The sequence below is a fragment of the Eretmochelys imbricata genome, chromosome 7 (assembly GCF_965152235.1).
Source record: "Eretmochelys imbricata isolate rEreImb1 chromosome 7, rEreImb1.hap1, whole genome shotgun sequence".
Classification (NCBI taxonomy): Eukaryota; Metazoa; Chordata; order Testudines; family Cheloniidae; genus Eretmochelys; species Eretmochelys imbricata.
The window spans coordinates 85487378-85510998 of NC_135578.1; the positions used below are offsets into that span (position 1 = coordinate 85487378).

A 23621-nucleotide genomic window follows, 5' to 3' on the forward strand; every position below is an offset into this window, starting at 1 on the left:
ATAATGCATACACACAAGGGGGCTGAATTGCATATGAAACCTTAATTCTGGTACTTGCTAGCTTTTGCATGCTTGACTTTGCCACCTTAACATTCTTTTAACAGTTTTTTAAATGTAATTTCCTTTACCAGTGGATTTCATGGCTATTTGCTGTCAGCAGAGAAATGTAGCAATTCAAGACTCCTGGATTCAACTGCAGACTCTGGAGGAAAGAGTGCACTCTAAAACCTCAAAACAGGGGTTGGTGATTTGAGGGGAAGGTCTCCATGGGGCCCAGCATGTAATTGGAGGCAGACCATGAGAATGTCTCCCTGGGATTGTCAGATGTTCCTGAAATTCTCATTCAGAGAGATTTTGTGGCCAGTGTTTCTGGGGCAGTGACCAGGACCCCTCTGCACCTGGTATGGAAGCGCTCAGTGGTACATAGTGGGCACCTCCACCTCCAGGGGCACAGATGACGCTCCACCCATTGTACAGAGGTACAGGAGCGTCATCTCCTTGAGCTACCATCAGTTCCAGGCTCATTCCACTTATCCCAGAGGTCCCTACGCTAGAAGAGAGGATTGACTGTATTGCTCCAGCAATTATGCATTGCAGAATCTGCCATCCTCACAACTGCAGAGGAAGCTCAGCAGCCTAACCTCGTTCAGTGGCTCCACGTGCTAGGCCAGGGCAGCCATGAGTAGGGCCCAGAGCACATAATCATGTGCCCAACGCCTACTCCATGGAGCTGCCCACCTGTTGGAGGGACCAAGGTATGTCTCTGCAGTCCCCTGCAGGATACAATTCGGAGGGGGGAGGTGAGGGGTGGGGGCAATGCGCTTGAGCCCCAGATAGAGACAGGCAGGGCTAGGCAGATTTGTTGCAGCCTCTGCCCCAAACTCTGGTTGTGTTGGCGATTCCCCAGTGACCAATTTGGTTCCAGGGAGCAGGCAGCCTGGATCTGGTTTGTGCATTATTACATGCTCAGAACTCTGCCCCCTTCCATTCCCACCTGAAAGACCAGGATCCTGAATTTGTAGTAGTGTTTATGTCTGGAGGGTGGGGGTCTGTGCCCCTCCTCCTATCTATTGCACCCTTACTTCTATCCAAATCCAAAATCATCACCTGGCTCCCAGCACGCAACTGTCCTCCCCCACTTTCCAGCAAAACCACACCCTCCCACATCCAGATCGCTTCCCTTCTGCGCTTCATAAAACCAAACATCTGTGCACACACACTAGCTCCTGCTGTGCTCAGTCCTCTCCCCCTCTGCCTCCTGCTGCCCACTCCACCATCCTGCTCCAGTTCTCCCTCTTCTCCTCTGTCCTCTATATTCAAACCAAGCTGCTTCCTCCTCCTCCTCCATAATGCAGCTTTGGGCCAGGCAAGGATAACACAGGTGAGTCTCTCCCTGTTCTCAGTTCCTGTGCCTGCACCACAGCAGCTCTCAGCAAGCAGGAGGAGCAACCTAGAGTCCTGCTCAACCTAAGCAGCTCTGGGATGGAGCATGCTCAGTGCAGATGGCATCTTTGGAGAGTTTAGTAGCCAAACGCTAACAAAGCTCTACTGAGCATGAGCAAACTGAGAATTTTCAAAGCTTCTTACTTGGCCAAGTTTTAGCAAATTTTCAAAGAGATGACAAAAGACCTATCCAGGGCAACTGCCAGATTTCAGGCCCTTGCTCCAAAGCAAGGAGGTGCAAGAGCTTGTTAATGAAACTGCTCGAAGAAGTTTTTTTTAACATTAAACATATTTTCCCCAATCTTGTTCTCAGAAACAGCTCAATGGTTTTAGCAGAAACACTAAAAAAAAAGAAAAAAAAAAAGGAGGAGAAACCTGAGGCAGCCCACCGGAATGGATAGGTCAGCAAAGTTATAAGCCCCTGAAAATAATGGAAAATGTCAAGCAACCTTAACTACAGGGGGCACTATCAGCTCCACCTATAAATGAAGAGCTAAACTCATTTGAGGGTAAGAAGTCTCCAGCTTAACATGTTATAACTGAAATCCAAGCTATACCAGTACAAAGCTCAATAGCATTGTTAAGGGGTTGACCAAATTTCCCTTCTTAACACCTGATACAGGGGCTTGATAACTCAGCTGGTTTAGATGGCATGAGTAACAGAACAAAATAACTTAAATCTAGAAATTAAAGTCACCTGGACTTTCATCCTTCTGATAAGTAATCGTATATATAATCAGTTGTGCCTATTTCATAAAGCATAGTCTTAATTTATTCAAGCGAGTCACCACATTGTCCCTACACACAGCAATTTATTTAGCCCACTATCAGACTAGTGTAAGTTAGCGTACTCAGAGACTACTTTGTTTTCTGGGGACCCTATGAACAGAACTCTCCACTCAAACACTAGGAAACGCAAGTGTTAGAACCTTAACACAGATAATTGCATTTAAATCAGAGGTTTTCTGTTGTTAGGCTGCTCTAACTCCTTCTGCAGAGCTGGCTCCAGGCACCAGCGTTCCAAGCAGGTGCTTGGGGCGGGAGTTGGAAAGGGGTGGCAATGTTTCCGCAGCAGCGGCAATTCAGCAGCAGCGCCTCTGTCCCGCTGGCCACGGCGGCAATTCAGTGGCAGCTTCTCCCTTTTGCCATCTGCGACAGCAGTTTTTTTCACTGCTTGGGGCGGCAAAAACTGTAGAGCCGGCCCTGTCCTTCTGTACCACAGCACTGAGATCAGAATGATATAGGGCACAAGGAATGCTTTTTAATAAGGCACAAATAGTAACTCGGCAACAGAACACTCTTCAATAGAGTGTTCTTCCCTATTCACCTCAGAAGGGCTCTCCTTGAACTCTGTAGCTGGCTGCCACCTGAATTCCACGCATGGCATTACTCTCTTGTTCTACCTGCTCATTCCTATTCTGGGTATGGGTCTCTCTTCAAGAATGCAAAGTAGAACAGCTCTCTGTTGTCCGTCATTTCCTTTTCCCATAAGTCATTTTATAAAGTGTGGTCTTATTTATGAGTTATTTCTTGCTAATGTTGTAGCTACATAAAGTTAAAAATGCATGCAAGTGTATAAAACAGTCTTTTCAAGATCCATGCACATTCAAATGCCTGCAATTTCCCTTAAAAACATTTTGCCATTTACTTTTGGTTTGAGAAATGCCTGTCCATTATCACAGAATGAAAATTATTCCATGGCTTGGAAAGGAAATTTCATTTTCCATCAATGCACTATTGCACTGAATTCTAACAAACAATGCAAGTAAATCCTAGCCTGCAAGAGGAGGTACCAAAAAAGTAAGAAAACAGGCACTAATATCTTCTGGTTCTTCCAGATGATCGGTTTCCATGAATAACGACACTTATTAAAAAGTTACTCGAGGGACTGTATTCTCATTGGCATGATTTAAATTTTAATATTTTGAGATAAAAATATCTATTATTTATGTGCTAAATAAAAAGGACACAAATTAAAAAATACTTTAAGGGAGTGGGGGAAGGCAGATGTATACACTGTCCCTTTTTAAAAAAAAGGTGCATATTACGGGTTTTGAAGCGCAAACTGTTTAAAGCACATGCTGACAAGTCAGTACCTGCCAGAAATCCTGATGAGAGGGGAGAGGGTTAGAAAGAGGGAAGAAAATCAGGGAATGTTGGTTACAACAAAAAACAAAACCAAAATTAAAATAAAAATCCCACAAATATTACATATTATGCAACATTGCAACACAGCAAAATCAATTAATGACATCAAGAACAAAGAATCGCTCAACACCTAGGAACAGGAAGTAAGGAGCACATACAGCAATCAGTAACATTCAGGAATATTTGCCAAACAAACCCAGTGAAAATGAATAAAAAAGTTTGTAATACAAAAAAGTAATAGCAAATATTTCTAGTTTTGGCAGAAAGTAATTATGTCACAGACTGTTGGTGGATAGGGTGAGAGAGGAAAGAGGGAGCACACACTTGACCCATACATGGATGCAAAATAATCCTCATAATAAGGGTTTCCACAGGGTTGTTTGTGTGCCATGCATATACAATTTAATATAAGCAACCAAGCATTTTCTTAGCCTTAAAGATTTTTTTTTAAACAAAACCAAACTGAAATAATACCTGAATCTAAAGATTCATACATTTCAATGAAAGGATACATCTTCCAAGTACATTGTACAAGCATGAGAATTCACAGGTCAAGATACACAAAGGCCACATCAGCTGGAGACCTTATAACTACATGACTAACTGATTCAGCTCAGAGGGCATCAAAGTTTGGCTTATTTCAGGGCTCTGTATTGATAATGATCGTTAAGATTATTGAGCAAAACATAACCAGCTCCTCGGGCTAGAAGCATGTTATGGTCATTTGTGTATATAAAAGCATCGGTCTTTGATACTTGGCCCATAAGCATTTCAGAGGAAGGGTCTTGTCTTCTTACATGTCCATACGCAATGTGAGCATCAAACATAATAGTAATCTTAATTGTAGAATAAAAGGGTTTAGGGGTTTGGTTTTGGAGGATAGAAGGGGAGAAAGGAAGTAAGGAGGCAAGTGAAGAAAACTTGGGAACATACAACAGTATGAGGTTAATTACAGTATGGATAGAAAAGCACAGTGCAGGATAGAAATATCTGCCAGTGCCACTATTAGAAACTTTCTGATGTTTTAAGTCAATTTTCTAACCTTATCTGACCCATTCCCAATTCCCATAGGATTCCACTGATCCTGTTGTGTTGATGGGCCTCCTTGCCCACAGATGGCTAAGCAAGATTTGCTACTTTCACAAGGCAGACAGACACACAGCCGGCCATCGGCGGAGCCAGGAACACAACTCAGGTCTCCTGATCCCAGACCAATGCACTATCCACTACACCATGTTGCCTACCTACTCATTCGTTTATACAGATCACTGTAATCAGAAGTGCTTAGACAATTTAGGAATCTCATTTTCAAATCTTTAAATGAGACTTAGGCTCCTAAGTGCTTAAGTTACTTTTGAAAATGGGACTTAGACTCCTAAGTCATTAGGGGCTTTTGAAAACATTACCTGTTGTATTTAAAGTTATTCAATCTACTGCTTCATTATATTAATCCTATTTAATCTGGGTCCTGGGACATGTGATCTTAAAGAGACAGTTGCTTTGTGGTGCTGACATCTTTCAGATGCTGCGTAATTCCTTATTTTATTCCCCCACTTTCCACCCTCTGAAGCCCCCAGTCAAGCACTATACAACATTATAAAATCCAATACAAAAATAAAAATGCTTCAAAAATGCAAACAACTATATTACAAGGATAGGACAGAACTGAGAAGGGCAAAATATGGGGTAGGAAGGAACATATGTGGTCAACAGTAGTCATACACCCAAACCCTTTTCAAAATAAAGTTTGATTTAAAAAAAAAGTGGTGAGATTATCTGAGATTGATGCCCCCCACCACAGCAAAGGCATGACTGCTTGCCAATATAAAATGAGGGCTACATAGAGACCTCTCCATGTGAGGCTTAGGGGGGTATTTCAGATATAACTGGGTGCAGCACGCTAAGAGGTTGAATTTTCTCCTACATAGCAGTAAGTACTGTTGCTTCAAGATTTGGTCAAGAAATTTGCTCAATATTTCTAAAGCAAAATGTTAGACTTCAGGTATTTCACCATCCAATTTATTTTATTATTATTTCCCTGTAAAGCATCCCAATACAGTACTTGAAAAGGATGCTTAGAACAACAACAAGTAACTATAATGTTTAATACCAAAAGCAACTTCCCTATCACATGAGAGTAACTAATTAGAGGGTGTCTTACATCTATAGCATTGATCAATATAGAACTGTATCTGGAGAATAGAGAACATGGAAATATGAATCTGGATAGGAGTTACTTAATTCCAAAGTAAAATTAGAGTCTATAAAAGCCTTTGTAATTACTTATTGCCTCCTTGGGTGGATGATAATTTAAGGGTATACCATCATTGACAGCTTGCAAGCTTTTGTTTATATTCAACTACACAGGGTAATTTTCCCGACAGGAGGTAGAAACCGCTACTCAAGTCTATTCCATACTACAGCAATATTCTGTTTAATTCTTTCCCCTAAAAAGACTAACAGTTTCTCAGAAGTGTCGCAATTTAGCCTTGTCTCCATGCATCTGAAGAAGTGGGCTTTTTAACCCATGAAAGCTTATGCTCAAATAAATCGGTTAGTCTTTAAAGGTGCCACCAGACTCCTCACAATTTAGCCTTATCAGTGAAAACACTTGATTGCAGCACAAAATCTACAAGTAATTGAAATTCAAATGCTTCTGCAAAAATTCAATAATATTTTAAGATAAAAACAATTAATCTGAAATATCACAATCCCTACATCTTTGGAAAGAATGTCCGCTGATGCTGTCCCTCTTTTGCTGACTCCTCAAATCTGTCCCATCACACTAGGATTCCACTGATCCTGCTGTGTTAATGGTTCTCCTTGCTCACAGGTGGCAGAGCAAGATTTGCCCTTGTCATAGGGTAGACAGATATCTTCTACCATATGGGCACACTATCAGAGTTAAATAGTATCATACACTTTTCTCTTTGAGAGCTGGCAATTTGGCATGAAGATTAATTTGAGTTTAATTAAAAAAAAAATCTCTCAAACAGAACATATTAGAAAAAACAAAAATTGTTTTTCAAAGAAATATCATGTTTCTATGAATGATCTGCTAACAAAGTGCATGTCTTGGTGCCTTTCAGGTTCCGTCTCCGTACAACCACAGACACGCTCTTTTTACAGGCAGGAAAAATTTCCTCCCCCAATAAGCATTTGCTTTACACAGACACAATACAAGAGAGAGGGAAAAGTGATACAACATAAAAAGCCAGGTGACTGAGCAGTTATGGTTAGATAATTCTGAGTGCTTTTATTAAATTACAGATTAGGCTATATTCATATTATAATTTGAGCTAAATTATGAGGTGAGACCTGAGAGCAAAAGTGAATGGTTAACAGCAGATTAGCCAAAAGAGATAAAGCTTAAGAGTGGTGGTGGGAAGGAGGGAACACAAACACACACATCACCAAGACAGCTTCTTCCCTCCCTGTACAAACACTCGGTAGGCTAGCGCCCTGAACACTTAAGCCCTGCTCTAGGTGAAAGAAAATTATGCAGCTGTGATTTGGTCCATCCTCCTTGCCAAAGATTTTGCTGAATGAATGCCTCTAGGGCTGCTGGTCTCTGGTCTCCGGGGACCAATGTGCAGATTCAAATTAAATGCATTTTGCTCCTATTAATGAAGAGTTGTGCTCGTCTCTCTCCCCCACCCTTCAATTCTCTGAAAAATTATCCCTAGTTGGGTAGAAGTACACTGCACCCACTACAGCATTCAGCCCTATGCACAGGAAGACACTTAAAACTCACAGAGCTGCAATAAAATACATGGTCACTATCAAAGACTTTTGGACTTGACCAGTTCCAGTGGCCTATCAGGGTATGGCTACACTGCTGTCAAGAGGTGCGATTCCCAGCAGGAGTAGATCGATTCATGCTAGCTCACTGCACTGCAGAACTTGCAAAGACTCCAGCTAGTCATCCAAGTTCAAGCCTGCCCAACTCCTAGGATCTGAACTTGGATGACTACCACCCATGCTGCAGTGTCCACACTGCTATTTTTAGCATGCTACCTTGAGCTGAGTTAACACTAGTCTATCTGCACTGGGAATCACACCTAACAGCTGCAGCGTAGACAAACCTTACAGAATTGACTTCTAATTTTACAAGAATATTTGTGAAAAAACTGCTGATACAGATGATTTCCCAGTGCAATGACATTTATCTGGAACATACATGCAGAAAATTTACACTGAATCCTTAACCTTTGTTTTACAGTGTGTAATTAAAATGCATCTGACTACACAGCTGGGTCTATTCTTATTGGCGCTTGCTCTAAATTAGTATTTACATAGAGCAAAGGCATAAATCTTTGTTTATAACTAACAATAGTTCTATTTTCTACTTTTGTTTAGCCAACCTCTAGTTTACAGAGTATCAGTACTTTGGTACCACTGCTGACTTAAACCTGACTGCTCATTTTCTCCTTTCATGTCAAAGGAAAGAATACATTTCAGATGGAAAAAGTCTATTCTCTCCTCATCGTGTCTATATACCGTAATTCTCATTAACATTAACGGACACCATGCAAGATGCTCAAGGGGACAACCCACCTCTCAGCCTTCTACTCAAATTCTCCATCTCCACCAATGCACAAAATAATACCCGCATACGAAGTCATGGCTTCACCAAGTTAGAACTGTATCTAAGGAGAAGATTGTATCCAGTTATAAAAAGTGCTTTGATATTTCTTGGGAAGCCAATCAGGGAGATAAATGAATGGAAACAACAGATGAGAAAAGATGCGAGGACTAATTTTATTCCTTAACCGATACCAACATAACTAAAACGTGAATGAGTGTAGTTTGTTTTATGATGCCTGAATCAACATTTGAATGAATTTGAGGTGACGGTGCTTTCTTAACTGAAACCAGATGCAGATAATATGAGAAAACAAGATCTAGGAGTGACTTCACTCCTTACCCAGGCTCCTCTGCATGACTGAGGGAGCTCCAATATCTCCTTGCTTTAACCTCACGCCAAACTTGATCCCCCTGCCATTACCACTATCCTCATAACCAAAGTCTGTTACTAGTGCTCCTTAATCAGAGAAGTCTGACAAACATGAGCCATTATTTCCTCCTTTAAAAAAATGATCCAGAAGCATCATGCTATATCAGCCCCTGCAATACACCATCATAAAATTAATGGGGTCTGTTGTTCTGCACAGTACTACTAATAGTAGTCCACTACACTCTCCACTTTAAAACTCTAATGACTGATGTTAAGACTTATTCTACCATCCAATGTATTTTGCATATATATCTAGGTATAGCATCTACACAAACGTGTTTATATACATAATTTCAGTCTGCAACAGAAAGTCAGAATGGAGGATGGTCAGTGCAGGGAACAGATGCTAAGGGCCAGCATAACTCAGAACATTTCAACCTGCACTAAGACCACCAGTTGTCACACATTCACCATGCTGTATGGCAAGATTGGGTGTCTATATTGTGTAAGAGCAGAAGTCTCAAGTAGAGCTGGTCTGAAATTTCCTGACTTAAGTTTGTTGGGAAATGCAGATTTCTTGTGTTTCTATGAAACATCTCAGGTGCAACAAACTTTTGGCAAATCGAAGTCTGGAAATGCTAGTGTCCCCATCCCCTGGGCATTCAGCTGGGCAGCTGGAGAGACCTGTCTTCCAGGTCCATGGCTCCAAGGCAGCCTCACCATGCAGACTACCCCAAGATTGGGGAACCTGGTCTTCATGGGGTCTGCAGCTCCAAGGGAGCTGCACATGCCAGTGCTTCCAAGCTCTTTCCCATGAAGCAGGGAGCCTGAAGTCCTGGGACAAGCTGGCCCAGGAGTCTGAATGGTCTGGTGTCCCCAGCCATCTGGTGTCCTATGGCTGTTTACAGAGTGTGGCTGCCCTGGAGTCATAGTCCATGAGAGCCCTAGCAGCTGCTAAGTGAAATTCAGATGCTTGTCAGTTTCATCACATCTACTAGTATGACTAATAATGTCAATTTCACTCACAGCTGTCAGTGTTCCAGGGAGCAGATTTTGTTTTAGAAATATCATAGGTCGGTGTTTTCAAAATGAACTTTTTTTTCCCCCCAAAAAAATTTCTGGCTCTTGGAAAATTTTCCATAGTTTGTATTTGTTCAAATCTAAACAAACCCAAATTTCAAAATCACAAAATTTCCTGCAAAGTGGAAATCCCAGCAATAGGCTCAGCAGAACAAAGTTGAGTTCAGCAAACAAATTGCTTCTGCTTTGAGACTTTTACCCTGTATGAGGGGAATAGAATGTACAGTACTCAGGAACAGAGGAACTATCACCCAAAATTGTGTGAAACTCAGCATTTCTTTCTAAGAAATTTTGGTTAAAACGAAGACTGACAAGAGCAAACTACTTGTTGTCTATTTTAAAGCAGAATAATGTTCTACTGCTTGCGTAAACAAACACATGTATGCAATAAGGAACAAAGACCAATTATTTGTTTACTTGCGTTGCTTTTGGTCCATCCACCTTCTCATGAAAAATTAAAATAAAAATGAATTCAATTGAATGGAAAACATGAAAGTAATTTAGATTCATTTAATCCCAAATTGTGCAGGGTTTGTTTGTTTTGTTTAATTATAGATTCATATGGCAGGACTTTCTGGATATGTTTGGTCACATTTAAACATTACATGCCAGGTATATCATTCAGCAATGAAAGGGTCAAAAGTTACCTTCTTTGACTCAAAAATGGTTAGATTTTAAAGGAATTTTGTTGCAGATGAAGTGACAATTTTGCTAAATTAGTGATTGTTGTACATTAAGTTGAGTTAACAGGAAGCTTGTATACTGTTCCATTTTTATGCAGCCACCTTCTAAGGTAGTATAGAGTGCTCAGAATTGTATAAAGGAATATTAAACCAAATTACTTTAGATGAACAACTATCCACCTAAGTAAATCTATGTTATATGTTTGTCTTAGATAACACAGCTTGGCCCTCTCCGTGTTAAAAAGGTCAAGCAGTCTTTTAACCATGTTACCCACTTGTGTTACAGCTCTGGGCCAAATTTGTTCCTGGAATAATTTCACTGATTTCAGAGGATTTACAGCAGGGAAGAATATGGCTTCAGAGCTATAAAATGGCTAGGTTACTGTGTGGGTCCATCCATACAGGCAGACCAAACAATGTTATAATATGATCAGCATATAGCAGGTTTCCCTCTGAAATATGGTACTCCTCACATATGGATAATGCTATCAAGTTTGATTTTTACACATTACAATTCCCTCTCCCACCAGCAGGGAGGAGTTATTTTGGTTCTATAAGCGTTAAACAAGTCTTTATTCATTCCTTCCTATTCAGACAAATAATAAAAAAATACTGCTATGTTCTAGCTCAAACAAAAGACAATATTTATTTCATTTGTACTTACACACAATTTTAAACAGAAACTCAAAGAAGTTATAGGTAAAAAGACACCATAGATTTAAAGTCTACTCACCTTTCCATCATACCGCTTCACTACAAACTGATCCAGACCTAGATCTGAAAGAGGAAAAAAGATTTTAAAAAATACTTTTAGAGCAGAGCTTGAATATAAAATCACATAGTTCCATGCTTCTCTTTTGATAAGGCATTTAAAAGAAAAAATAGATTATGTGAAGGATAACATGATTAGAAAGCACAGGGAGAGGGAAGGAAATCAACTGTTATCTACATGTTTTTTCTTAGGGCTCAAGAAAGGTGTCTGATTCACAGCATTGACAAGGAAAACCTGTTTAGCCACAGAAAACATACAAAAGGGACAGTGACACCACCACATCTACCACTATGCTCTACTAGTCCTTTTGTACTACTGACCTAGAAAAAAAATGATTTCTACGCCATTACCAATCCTTAGCTAGATATCAACTTGTTTCCATGAGACTGGCACTTATAGTGTAATTAAAACGAATTATTTTTAGGTTATGCAATCCTTTTTGAACAGATTACAAGGAAAGGCCATTGACCTGAAATCAGAAGTGTTCCTCCCAGAATTAACAAAGGTAGACCTCAACCAAAAGTCAATTTTGCCAGCTTTTGTGTGGTAAAGTGACACGTGAATGGTCTTGGACATAAAAAGGAAAAACAAGGGCGCTACTGTACATTCAGGAATAAGCAAGTGCATTAATTAGAAGATTTTCATATTAACGTATTCCTCACATTGTGTTACCACAAAACAGAAGGATCTTATTCTTAGAAGGAAAATAATATTTACAGGGTTGAGAAAGAAGCCATCTTTCAATCTACTTCTACAGTGTAACCAAGTCTATGCATAACAATGAAAGTTTAATAGTCAACATGGAAAGACTTACAAATGATTTTTACAACAATAAAAAAAATACATTCTGTAAACAGATTTAGAGAAGTGGAACTCCTGAATGACTGGGTTATTGAGAATTGGCAGTAATTCACACAAGAGTGCATAGACTGTCAAACCAACAGTTGAAAATCAAACATATGCTAGAAACCACACATTTTCAGCCAGTGGTTTAAATAGCTATCAGATCTTCTTGTTAACCAGATTGGGAGAAGGAAAGGATTGGAAAAAGAAAGAAAAATATAACTTGTCCAGGAAGGTGAACAATAGATTACTGTCACCTATTTATGAGTAAAAGTGAAAAAAATGCTTCCCATCTACTCAAAGATTCGTAATAGTCACAGAGCAGAAAATGGAGCTGTTCATCACTTCATGATGATCTCTTTGACCTTTCTGAGACAATACAGTAAGAATTCCTGTAATTAATATCATAGGTTGAGTGAAAAATTAGAGAATTGTCAGATGGATTGCTGGATTTGTGGATATTAAACTGAGGAATCACTCCTGATATTTGTGTGCACTCCAAGAAACAAACGTACACACTTACATACAATGTGCACTTTCAGAAGCTATACTTCCTTAAAGAATATTGCTCCTACTCAAGGTTAGAGGCATACATACAGCATGATTAATGCTTATGACTTTCTACAAACCCCTCCTTCAGTAAAAACGTTACTTAACTGGATATGATAACATCAGGCTCCCATTGCTCTTTTAGTTGTTGCCAAACTCAGAATTGAGCCAGCTGAATTCTGTGTTGGAGACCTATTCAGACACTGATGACTAAAACTGGGTAAGGAATTAACTGTATCCTGTAAGTTGCAACAATGGTAGCAGAAGTTGACCACTAGCTCCACTTTTAGTGTTGTGCGTTTTCAGTTTTTGCCAATTTCCATTGATAAATGACTAGTTTTTTATTAAAGGAGTTCGATTTTTACCAATTTACAACCATTTATCAGTCCACTCAGTATTTTTTTTGAGTACTTATTTTTGTTAAACACAAATGCTTTACATGATTGTGTCTTGCAACGCTGAGACTGAAGCAGTTCCACAGTGTAAAACTCAGAATGGAAAATATCAACATTAATATCGCACTATGATTGGCTTGCAAGGAGACATTACCTGCCTATTGCTTTGCATCTGGTTAGTGTGGCACTGAATTTAAACAATCAATCCTCCACAGATAAAGATATGTAACGCCCCCGTCCATCCAGATACCTCCTTTAGTGCCAATCTCTTTACAGGGTTGGATGGATGGGCCTGAGTTCTTCTGGATTCCCACACAGCCAGTCCTGCTCTTTCTGTGGCTGGCTCTAGACTACTCCCAAAATGGCTTCTCCCTTCTCCAGGACTCCCTGGGGAGGCCATCTCACCACGTATTGGTCAGGCTAGCTCTTCTTCCTGGGCTTTCCCTTGTCAATCATTTCACTCTGCCCCTTCCACTGAGCTAGCACGCCTGCAATCCTTCCCCAAACTAACAGTGGCCCTTGTAGTTCTACATAGCGTCTCTCCTTTCTCCCTCTTGGTTGCCCAGCAGACTCTGAGTCTGCCCTTGGCTCCCCATTCCTACCAGGGACTACCAGCACACAAAGCCCCAGGGACTAGGTAAGTTCCTTGGGGATTACAGATAGATAAGGTAAAAAGGTAAACATGGGGCAGAAATGCAAATCTATGCCTGAATACCAGCAAGCAAATCAGTGCTCAGAAATTTTCAAGAAAAGTAAAGATGGGAATGAAGAGGATGCATTGCACTGCAAGTACTGCAGCACTGAGGTCAGTCCTCGTGCTGACAGAATAAAGGAGCACGTCAAAGCAAGTGACACAAGGAGCTTAAAGAAGAAAGTGAGCTTCGGGATAAACAGTATCAGGAGCTTTCACCAGGGCTTTAATGAAAGAGGACACAGCACAATTGTGTCAATGAATTTGTGCATGCTCTTTGTTTCGCCAGACAACCGCTGTTAATTGCGGAGGGGCCTATTGCTGACTTTGTTCAACAATATGGTCCAGCAGCAAAAACCCTTCCTAATGCAGAAAACCTCACCGGTAAGTATCTGAAAGAAAATGACAATACTTCAGTATCCAAACTGATAAAACGAATTGATGGAAATCTGGTGTCTAGGCTGATTTTTGACAAGTCTCCTGATGCTTTGGACTGTCTAATTCTTGGCCTTTAGTTTTTGTTATTTTATTTCAAAGCAAATAAACCCGCATTGTTTTGTGCTGATGTGACACTCATTCCCTCTGCTGACACCTGTTTTGTCAACGCAGCAATAACTGACATGTTTGAGATGTACCAACTAACTTGGGAAAATATGTTCACAGCTAACACAGATTCTGCTTACTACATGGCTAAGTTTGCATGGGAGATTAAACTCAATCAGAAACTGGAGCTTCTACGTATGAGCTGTCCTGCTCATCTGATTAACATTGTCCTATCAACAGCTACTGCTACAGAAAAAATGAAAGACATGAATCTTGCATCGTTGGATTTGGGACCATTTTCAAGCATGCAAACAAGTAGAAGGCTTTGTTTTACACAGTGTGAGATGAGCGCAGAGCCGGATGCCGATTACCTACCCTTGTTGTGCCACATCAGTGGATGAGCTTGTAATTAGCTGCCTGTTGTGTAAATAACATGTGGACTGTGCTAATATGTCTCCTAGATCATCATGAGTTTTTTTGGTTTGTTGTTTGTTCTAAAAAAACAAAAGCAACGCAAAAACTCTGACGAGACTGTCAAATAACCAAAATGACCACCAGATTCTGTGCACCAAGGTAAAATACTGGAGTTTTCTTCGACTACTACCAACACATGTGTCAATACAGACATTTACTGGATCCTGACAACCAAAATCTCAGCTGAACCGAGCACAAAAGCTGCAAGAGAAACATACTGCAAGAAAACGCAGCTGTTTCTGGAAATCCTTCCAACCCCACAACATGAGAACCAAAAAAAGGATTCAAAATACTCAATGAGAAATCGGAGACTATTGTGACCCATAACCTGAACCCCCATGTGTTTGGTGCTGAAGATACTTTTTGGAATGTCATCCAGGTTTTGGACCTCTTCCTCAAAGTGAATTTTGCAGCAGACTATGACAGTTATGCCAAGTGTTTCAACCATATGCCACTAAAGGTGACATTTCAAATCTGAAAGGAGAATTTACTACTGACATGAATTTATCTAACCCTGACAATGTGAAACTGGATGTGCTGGCTTTTTGGATCAGTCATCAAGACATATTTCCCAATTACAACAATGTGGCACGGCGAGCTTTGAGTGTACCCCCTGGATCTACTGATGCAGAACACTTATCTTCAAAGTTGGACTACCTCCAAGACAGCATGAGGCTCAACATGAGTGAGGATACTTCCATAATTTTCTTTGAAGTGTACACAAAAAACAGGATTTCTGGAAAAACTACTAGCTCTGAGAGAAAAAAAAAATATACCTTTGTACATTAAAAAAAAGTTTCAGTTATACTGTAGTAAAACGTGAATATTAGAATAGTTTTTTTTGTTTTGTTTCTCCGCACTCCCAATTTTTCTTTTCTTTCTTTTTTTTTTTTTTAAAAACCTGATTTTGTCCCAGTTTTAATATTTGGAAAATAAACAATGAAAAATCCCCTGGTTTTTTCTTTTTCAACTACAGAAAATGCAGAACACTAACTATCATTTTGCCAGAACCATGTCATAACAAAATCATGTAGCTAGCTTATGGCAATCCATACGCACTCTGAGTGCTAAATCATATTAACTAATGTGTTATATAACAGTCATTTTTCTGATGTAGACAAGTTAGATATACTAGTAGAACAGTGATATTTCTTATGCCACTGCTAGTGCTACAGTACACCACACACAGACCAAGCTGACAGACTACACATATGAAAACAGCAGCTGAAAACGTGGTACAGCAAACAGAACCCCCGTCTATTGACCAGGAGGTCAATGAAACTCCAGTGCCACAAGTGTTAAGGTTATAGCTAACCTGCTCTGGTGCTCTTGAACCCAGTATCACAGAAAAAAAGGTTAACTTACATGGAAGGAATTAGCCAAAGAGGAGACTCAAATTGAAGAGAGCACCACATAGGCAAGAACAGAGACAGAACAAAACTTACACTTTCTTTTTTGACACAGGGTCTCCTGTCTCAATGATAACGCAGCCCAGACTCATTGGCCATAGCAAGCTAACGAAGTGCTGCATAGGGCTGGTAACATCTTAACAACTCGACCCCTCCACTCCCAAACCATCCATTCTCACTAAATACAGTACAAGTTACAATTTTCTACTAATGATGAATTTCAATGGCTGGCAGCTTAGTTTCACCAATCAATCGCAGTCAGTACAGATTCTTCTATACAATGTGCACTGGCTCAGTTTTGCTTTTATCTAAGTAACGTCCATTTCCTTGGGTCTGTCAGAGCACACACACATATTCTGAACTAATACTTATTGCCACATAAATGGTAAGAAACATGGAAATAATTTTACTTATCTGGGTGTTGCCCACTCCATACCTTCAGGGACAGATGAGATAAAGGAAAATGCCATCGTCGAAAAAGCAAACCCGATTTAGTGAAGCTGCCATAAGCACTGGCCCATTTATTAAATTTGTACAGCAACAGTAGAACTTTTGATCAACTACACCAAACTATGCCAATGCTTCCCAACTGATTTCTATTTGCGACAGTTCCTCAGTACTACTATCCCCTGGAGTATTCCAAGGCATCTTATGGGAGAGAACATGAAGCAAATTCAAGATGTGTTCCACCTAGGCACAGAGTTGCAGCTCCTGTCTTGTACAAGGCTCTTTATAATGGGGAAAAGAATGCTAAAATACATACTGATTACAGGGAGCTTACACGATTTGTCAAAGATGCTTATCCGCATCGACTAACCGATGAAATTCAGAACCGTCTGGCAAATGTCTTTTTCCTGGAACGTGGTTTATGACTGTAGCATACCACAGAATGCTTTTTGGGATAAACTGCAAAAATTATCAACATTGTAATAGACTGCCTGAATTACATAGGAGTTCTCTCTTAGTATTGTCAAGAAATATTGCTAAACAACAAGACCACTTCCGAGCTTTGTCGGACAGGTTATAAATAGCATTACACTGAGGGGCACAATGTGGAACTAACTATCTGAGGCTAACATTTTCTCCAGTACCGGGATGTAACCAGACATCAGAAAACTGACCAAAGCTGATCAACCTACATAATGACACACAGCAACCAAGTCAGTTAATTTAAACTGCATCATAGATTCATACACTTTAAGGTCAGAATGGACCATCATGATAACCTAGTCTGGCCTCCTGTACTCCACCCACTCCTGAAATAGACCCCTAACCTCGGGCATCATATAATTGTCATTATATACCACAACTCAGTAAAATGGAAAGACTACTGTTTCTTGAAGAGGAAGTTACTCACCTTGTGCAGTAATAATGATTCTTTGAGATGTGCCCCCTATGGGTGCTCCACTATAGGTGTATGAGTACCCCTGCGCATTTAAATGGGAGATTTTTGGTAGCAGTGTCCGTTGAGCCCACACATGTGCTCTCCTTCCCTTGTGGTCTGCCTTGAGGCTATCTAGCACTGTGCGGGCAGCCCCATCCCCCACCCTCACTTCCCTCTCCACTGCAGAGCCCCATAGATAACTCTGAAGTAGAGGGAAGGAGGGCAGGTTGTGGAGCACCCAGAGGGGGACACATCTCGAAGAACCATTGTTACTGCACAAGGTGAGCAACTTCCTCTTCTTCGAGTTGTCTCCCTGTGAGTGCACCACTGTAGGCTGGCACTTCAGAGTGGAGTCTGTGACTACAGAGCGTACTGTGGAGTCAAAGATGGGGTCGGGGGCTGAATCTTCAGTGATCACATAATGTTCTGCGAAAGTGTGGGCAGAGGCCCAAGTCGCTGCTCTACAGATTACTGAGCTAGGGATATCTTTAAGGAATGTGACTGAGGTAGAAACTGACCTTGTGTAGTGTGTATGGATTCTGGATGGAAGCAGATTGTGCCCTTGATAACAGTGATTAATGCAACCAGAGACCCATTTGGATAGTCTTTGAGCCGATATCACAGAGCTTTTGGATCTTTCTGTGGACAAAGAGTTCAAGGGATTTCCTAAAGTCCTTAGTCCTGTCCAAGTATAATGCTAGTGTCCTTCTAACATCTAGCACATGCAGAACTATCTCTGTTGTGTCAACGCGGTTTTGGGGGGGGGGAAGAGGGGGGAATGTGAGATGGATCTGTTGATTCATTATGGAAAGAGCAGAGAAAGCGGCGAGAAACTTGGGATAAGGCCTTAGAGTTACTTTGTCTTTAAAAAGTCTGAATTCTGGGTGTGCCATCAGAGTCACTATTTCTCCTCTGTGCCTAGCTAAGGTCACAGCAATTAGAAATGCTGTCTTCATGGACAGGTGTAAAGGAGAGCAAGTTGCCTTGGTCTCAAAGGGAGGTCTAGTCAAAGCCCTGAGAACTAGGTTAAGATCCCAGGCTGAAGCAGGTGATGTCACGTGCAGGAAGAGATTCCCAACGCCCTTAAGGAATCCATGCATCAGTGGGTGAGCAAACACCGAGTGACTGTCTACCTGGCGGTGGAAAACTTATCACCGTGAGATGTACCTTAAAAGAGCTGAGTGAGAGTTTTGACTGCTTGAGATCTAAAATGTCGTGTAAAATCGGGGGGGGGGGGGAGGGGACGGGGGGCAGATGAGGTTGGGTCTATGTGTTTAGAATCACAACAAACTTGAAGTCATTTCCAGTTTGTAGTTAAGTGTGTCGAGTGATCAACTTTTGGCTGTGTAGCAACATGTCTTTTAGCTCATCAGAGCATTCTGCCTCTAAGACTTAGAACTAAGAAGGAGCCAATCCTGAAAGCAGAAGATCCACAGGCTGGGGTGAAGGATCACCCATTGTTTTGAGAGAGCAGGTGAGGAATGGACCAAAGAGGAATAAGAGGGCTTATTGTCATCTGTGTCAGATAAGGGAGGCAGAGTTGTCATGGCCAGGAGGGGCAATCAAAATAACTCTCACTTTGTCTCATTGAATTTTCAACAGGACCTTGGACAGAAGAAGAAACTCGTAAAAGGCATACAAGAAGGCCCTGCCCATAGGAAGATAAGGGCATCTCGCTGTGAATGTCTACCCAGGCCAGCCCTGGAGCAGTAATGAGGATATTTCTTGTTCCAGTAAGTAGCAAAGAGATCCATAGTCAGGGTTCCCCAAAGAGTGAATATAACTCGAAGCACCTCTGAGTTCAGTACCCACTCATGGTAGTGACAAAAATTCCCAACACAAACTGTCAGCTGTCACGTTCTGTATCCCTGGTAGACAGCTGAGATGAGCCTATTGTGATAGATGCACCAGTTCCAAAGTTTGCTTCCTTGATGATTTAAGTAAAATATACAGGTTATATTAAGTCCATCATGATCTTCGAGTGGGTGCTCTTGATGAAAGGGAGAAAGCATGCACAGGCGTTCCTGACAGCCCTTAGCTCCAAAAGAGTGATATGGAAGGTCACTTCTGTGGAAGGCCATTTGCCCTAAGCCTTGTGGTTGTATAGGTGAACTCCCCAGCCTATTAGGGAGGCATTTGTCCCAGGATAGTGAGTCTGTGTGGTGGGAGAAATGCTCTTGCTTGTACTGCATCAAAGTTGGTGCTGATAAACTCCAGTCGCTGTACTGGGGTTAGTGAACCGCTATAATGAAGAGAACCGTGGAGAATACCCTGGGTATTTCACACGGATGAAAAATATTTCCGTCGGTAACAGAAATTTATATAGAGGCAATAAAGAAAAATGCTGCTTGAAAACTAGAGTTGCTTTAAGTATATTTAATTTGTATAATTTGTGCTTTAACAGTTATAAAGATTTAAATTTTGAATCCCAAACTTTACAGTCATTAAATTGTCTGATATAAGCCCCCCAATTTCCTGCAAATGTGAAAATTTAAAAAGTTAAAAATAGGAAAAAAATGCCTAAAAACAAACATTGGTATCTGTTGAAATTAAAAAAAAAAAATTAAAATTAAATTAAATTCCGCCATGCCTAATTATCCCGCAGTACTCCACTGCAGTGAGAGTACTGGATACGAACCCAAGTGCTGATATGGAATTTAAACTTGGTAGTCTTCTGATGAAAAGCTGAACATATTACCTACTGAACTAAATTATTACTTTTTTTACTCTATTACTACTTTGTATAATATTATGCATCCACAAGTACATGTGTTTAGAGGAAAATATTTATTTGTATTGCAGCAGCATGTACAGGGCCCATTGTGCTAAGCAATGTAAACATATACAAATACAAGGTGGTCCCCTGCCAACCTATTTGTACAATGAGAAGTAAAAGTTGATTACAAAGAGACAGTAAAGAGTTTATTCTGAACTCTTCATTACATATATCACCCCTAAACATAATTACTGAATATTTTACTTACGTTCTGGTTGTTTTTCATTAGGAGTAATGGATCTCACAAAATCTTGTGGTGTCATAAACACCTCTGGTTCTCCATGTTCATGTATTACTTTCAAGGTGGCAAAGTATCTGAAGATTTTGTCTGGAGTGGAGTAGGCTCGTATCCTGTTCTCATACTCCATCACCTAGAAATTAAGTTAAACACATATCACTGCATACAAGAGTTTTCCAACTTTCACTCCATATTTAGTCCTGGTGAAACTTTGCCACATTATGACAGGTTCTAAATACAATGGCTGCACAATGCCAACACGGGTTAGGCTACAATGACACTACACCAGCAGCGCTATACTGCCTGTAGTATAGATGCTTCCTACAACAATGCAATGGATTTTTCAGTCACTAATCGATCCATATTTCAGAGGCAACAGCTATGTTGACAGAATAATTCTTCCATTGATCTAAATGCATCTACACCAAGAATTAGGTCAGCTTAACTACGTCACAAAGGGATATGAATTTTTTACACACCTGAGTGACATAACTACGTAGATCTAAATTTTAAGTGTAGACCAGGCCTTAGTGTTGCTAACTCACAGGATTTTATCACAAATCTTGTATTTTATTTCAAGTCTCATGTTTTCCTAAAGCCCCAGCCCCTGGAGTCATGTGATAACTTGAGAATCTCAGCATTCATTTTTTAAAAACTAAGTTTCTAGGCCTCATGGTTGTGGAGAAAAATTTAACAACATGAACCTTCAATATTCAAAAATCAGAATGCAAATAAAGAGCACAAAAATTACTGTTTTAAAAAAAAAATCTATTATGCCAACCTCAATTCTGGGGGCCTGAATCATGATTTTAGAACACTTGGGCTTGTGTCATGACCAGGACATTGGCAGACTGACTTAGTGGTCAAAGCAGGAGTCAGGAATCAGGCCAGGTCAGATACTGGGAGGTCAGAGTCCAAGACAGGGCAGAGGGTAAACTGAGAATTGAGTGTCAGGAGGCAGGCAGGGTCAGGTTACCAGGAAATCAGAGGCAGAACACAAACTTGAGAGCAGAACCACAGATCAATAACCAGAGTCAGGCAGGGTCAGGACATCAGGAATTCAATCCAGGGAAACAGGAAGCACTAGGCACACAATCCAGAGCAAGGGGGATCCCAGTTGGATGGACAACTTCCTGTTCTTGTGCTCCGTTTAAATAGGGGCTCTGGACCAATCAGGGTTCCCAGCATTCTGCCAATCAGCTCCCAGGACTGGGGCCCTCTGTCTGAGTTCAGCTCCTATTCTGAAAGTAGTTGGCAGGTCCCTGGGTGGTAGGTTGGAATCTCCTAGCACCAAAGAGCCCCAAGGACCAGGGTTGAAAAGCCATGGTCCCCGACATCTGGGCAATACAGAGTAAAAGCTCCGTTTATTCCCTACTTTAGTTCTGGTGTAGGAGAGGGAAAGCGATATGAAGAGAGGAAGGGGAAGTGGGGGAAGATGAGTAATCCTTCATTTACGGATTGGAGTTGGGCAAGATTACTGTTAGCCACTGTCCGACCCTCATATGCAAAGGCATAATTTTGCCTCACTTATTCCTCTAATCCTTTTGCACTACATTTTTATAAGATTCTGCAGGGGCCCTATTCTCAAATCTCTGCCCAGAGCCAGGTTATCATTTGTGAATCTTGCAAGGAATTGTTATTCTAGGCATACACATTTTTCCTCAACCATGCAGTCAGAGTTGATCTAAGATCAAACACTCATTAAGGCAATGGTAGTAGTATGCAAAAATATAGATTTGTATTTCATTATGTCTAACAACAGCAAGTCTTTGTTCAGTAGCTTTTATTTCTACATTACCACCAGCCACATGTTCACGTGCTTTTGCAAACTGTTACCTCCATCCTGGAATAAACACTGATGTCAAAGCATGGCCTGGAGTACACAGTGCTCAAAGCATGGCCTGGAGTACACAGACAGTGTCTCATGTCCTAGCGCTTAATGAAACAGACCGTCAGAAAGCTTCCTTAGATTGATACTAGATTTCACAGGAATTCAATTCAGAACACATAGCTCCAGAGTAAGTGGACTTGAAAGTTCAGCCTGTGTCAGCTTCCGGATTACTGTATTCTGATTAGGTTGCAGTTTAAGATAAAACATCAACAAAAAAGAAGAGGTGATGAGGAACTAAGCAAGTATTTCAGTGTATCAGTTTAACTGGACCCAAAGTCGGTAATATTTTGAAAAATAAAGCAAAAGCTGACCTAGCAGTTTCTTGAAAATCAAGAAGGATTTCTGAACCCATCTATTTCCTGTGTATGGATTCTAGCTGCAGATAAGAGTCCACTGAATTCAGAATCGGGATAGAACACAAGTATGCAATAATGGATCAATTCATAATCTTGCTGGAATCTTGTTTTGTTTTTGTGATTTACATCGGGATTAAGAAGTAATATACATAGGACTAGAAAAGGACAAAAATATTAAAAGCAAGGAGGAAATGTGTCTTAAAACAGTGAATTTAGTAAATGTCATTAAGAAACTGAAGGATAATGTAAGATGTCATTATTACAAATTGGAGACGAGTACACTTTCTTTCAAATTCTAATTATTAGCAGTAACAAACATCAAGGGGAAAACAAATGTCTGAAAGTAACAACTGATGATAGGTTAACAAAACAGGGAATTTAAGCCAAATGTGGAATTTAAAAAAAAAATCCAACTAGTTCAATATCTAGTAGGTTGGTCTCAAATCCAATCTTCTAAAAAAAAAACACATTCAACACTGAAGTTTTCTAATACACCAATGAACAAGATTGGTTTTCTTCTCAATTGTACACAGCCCTGTTCACCACTGCATCAGATCAGCTGAAGCCATTTCATCACCTGACAGAGGATGAATAGGACAGAGACAATAGGATACACAAATAATAGTAGTAATTATATTTTACACACACACTGCATGTGTGTGGATTTTTCTCGGTCGTTTCAACAGGGAAAACATGAATACCTATTCAGAAGTATCCTTAAAATCCAGGACTAAAGTCAGTCCTTGTAGAGTTACTTCTGGAGAGAAAATTATTATTATTTTTTGTTTTTGGAATACAGCAGGTTGCAAGGATTTTCACAATATTTCCTGAGATGGTATCCTTCTGACAACAGGTTCTTCCTATTTCTGAAAGGTTTTCAATAATCTGTATAACGCAGGTTAGTCAAAAGATATTGTGCAGTCTAAAAAGCTAAACTTTAGCCAAAACCTGGACCCTCAGAGCAGCATCACCTGGCTCAACAGGGAGAG

At 40.5% G+C, this 23621-nt stretch overlaps 1 protein-coding gene across 6 annotated transcripts in view; it reads right to left on the reverse strand.

Annotated features, from left to right (window-relative positions):
• MICU1 (mitochondrial calcium uptake 1) overlaps positions 1 to 23621 on the reverse strand; it is a 216743-nt gene that overhangs the window by 131434 nt on the left and 61688 nt on the right. For all 6 annotated transcript variants that reach the window (XM_077822075.1, XM_077822074.1, XM_077822070.1 and 3 more), the window contains exons 4-5: positions 20356 to 20518; positions 11045 to 11088 (exon numbers count right to left, since the gene is read on the reverse strand). In XM_077822075.1, the coding sequence (XP_077678201.1) occupies positions 11045 to 11088; positions 20356 to 20518 (207 nt within the window). The remainder of the gene's footprint in view (positions 1 to 11044; positions 11089 to 20355; positions 20519 to 23621) is intronic.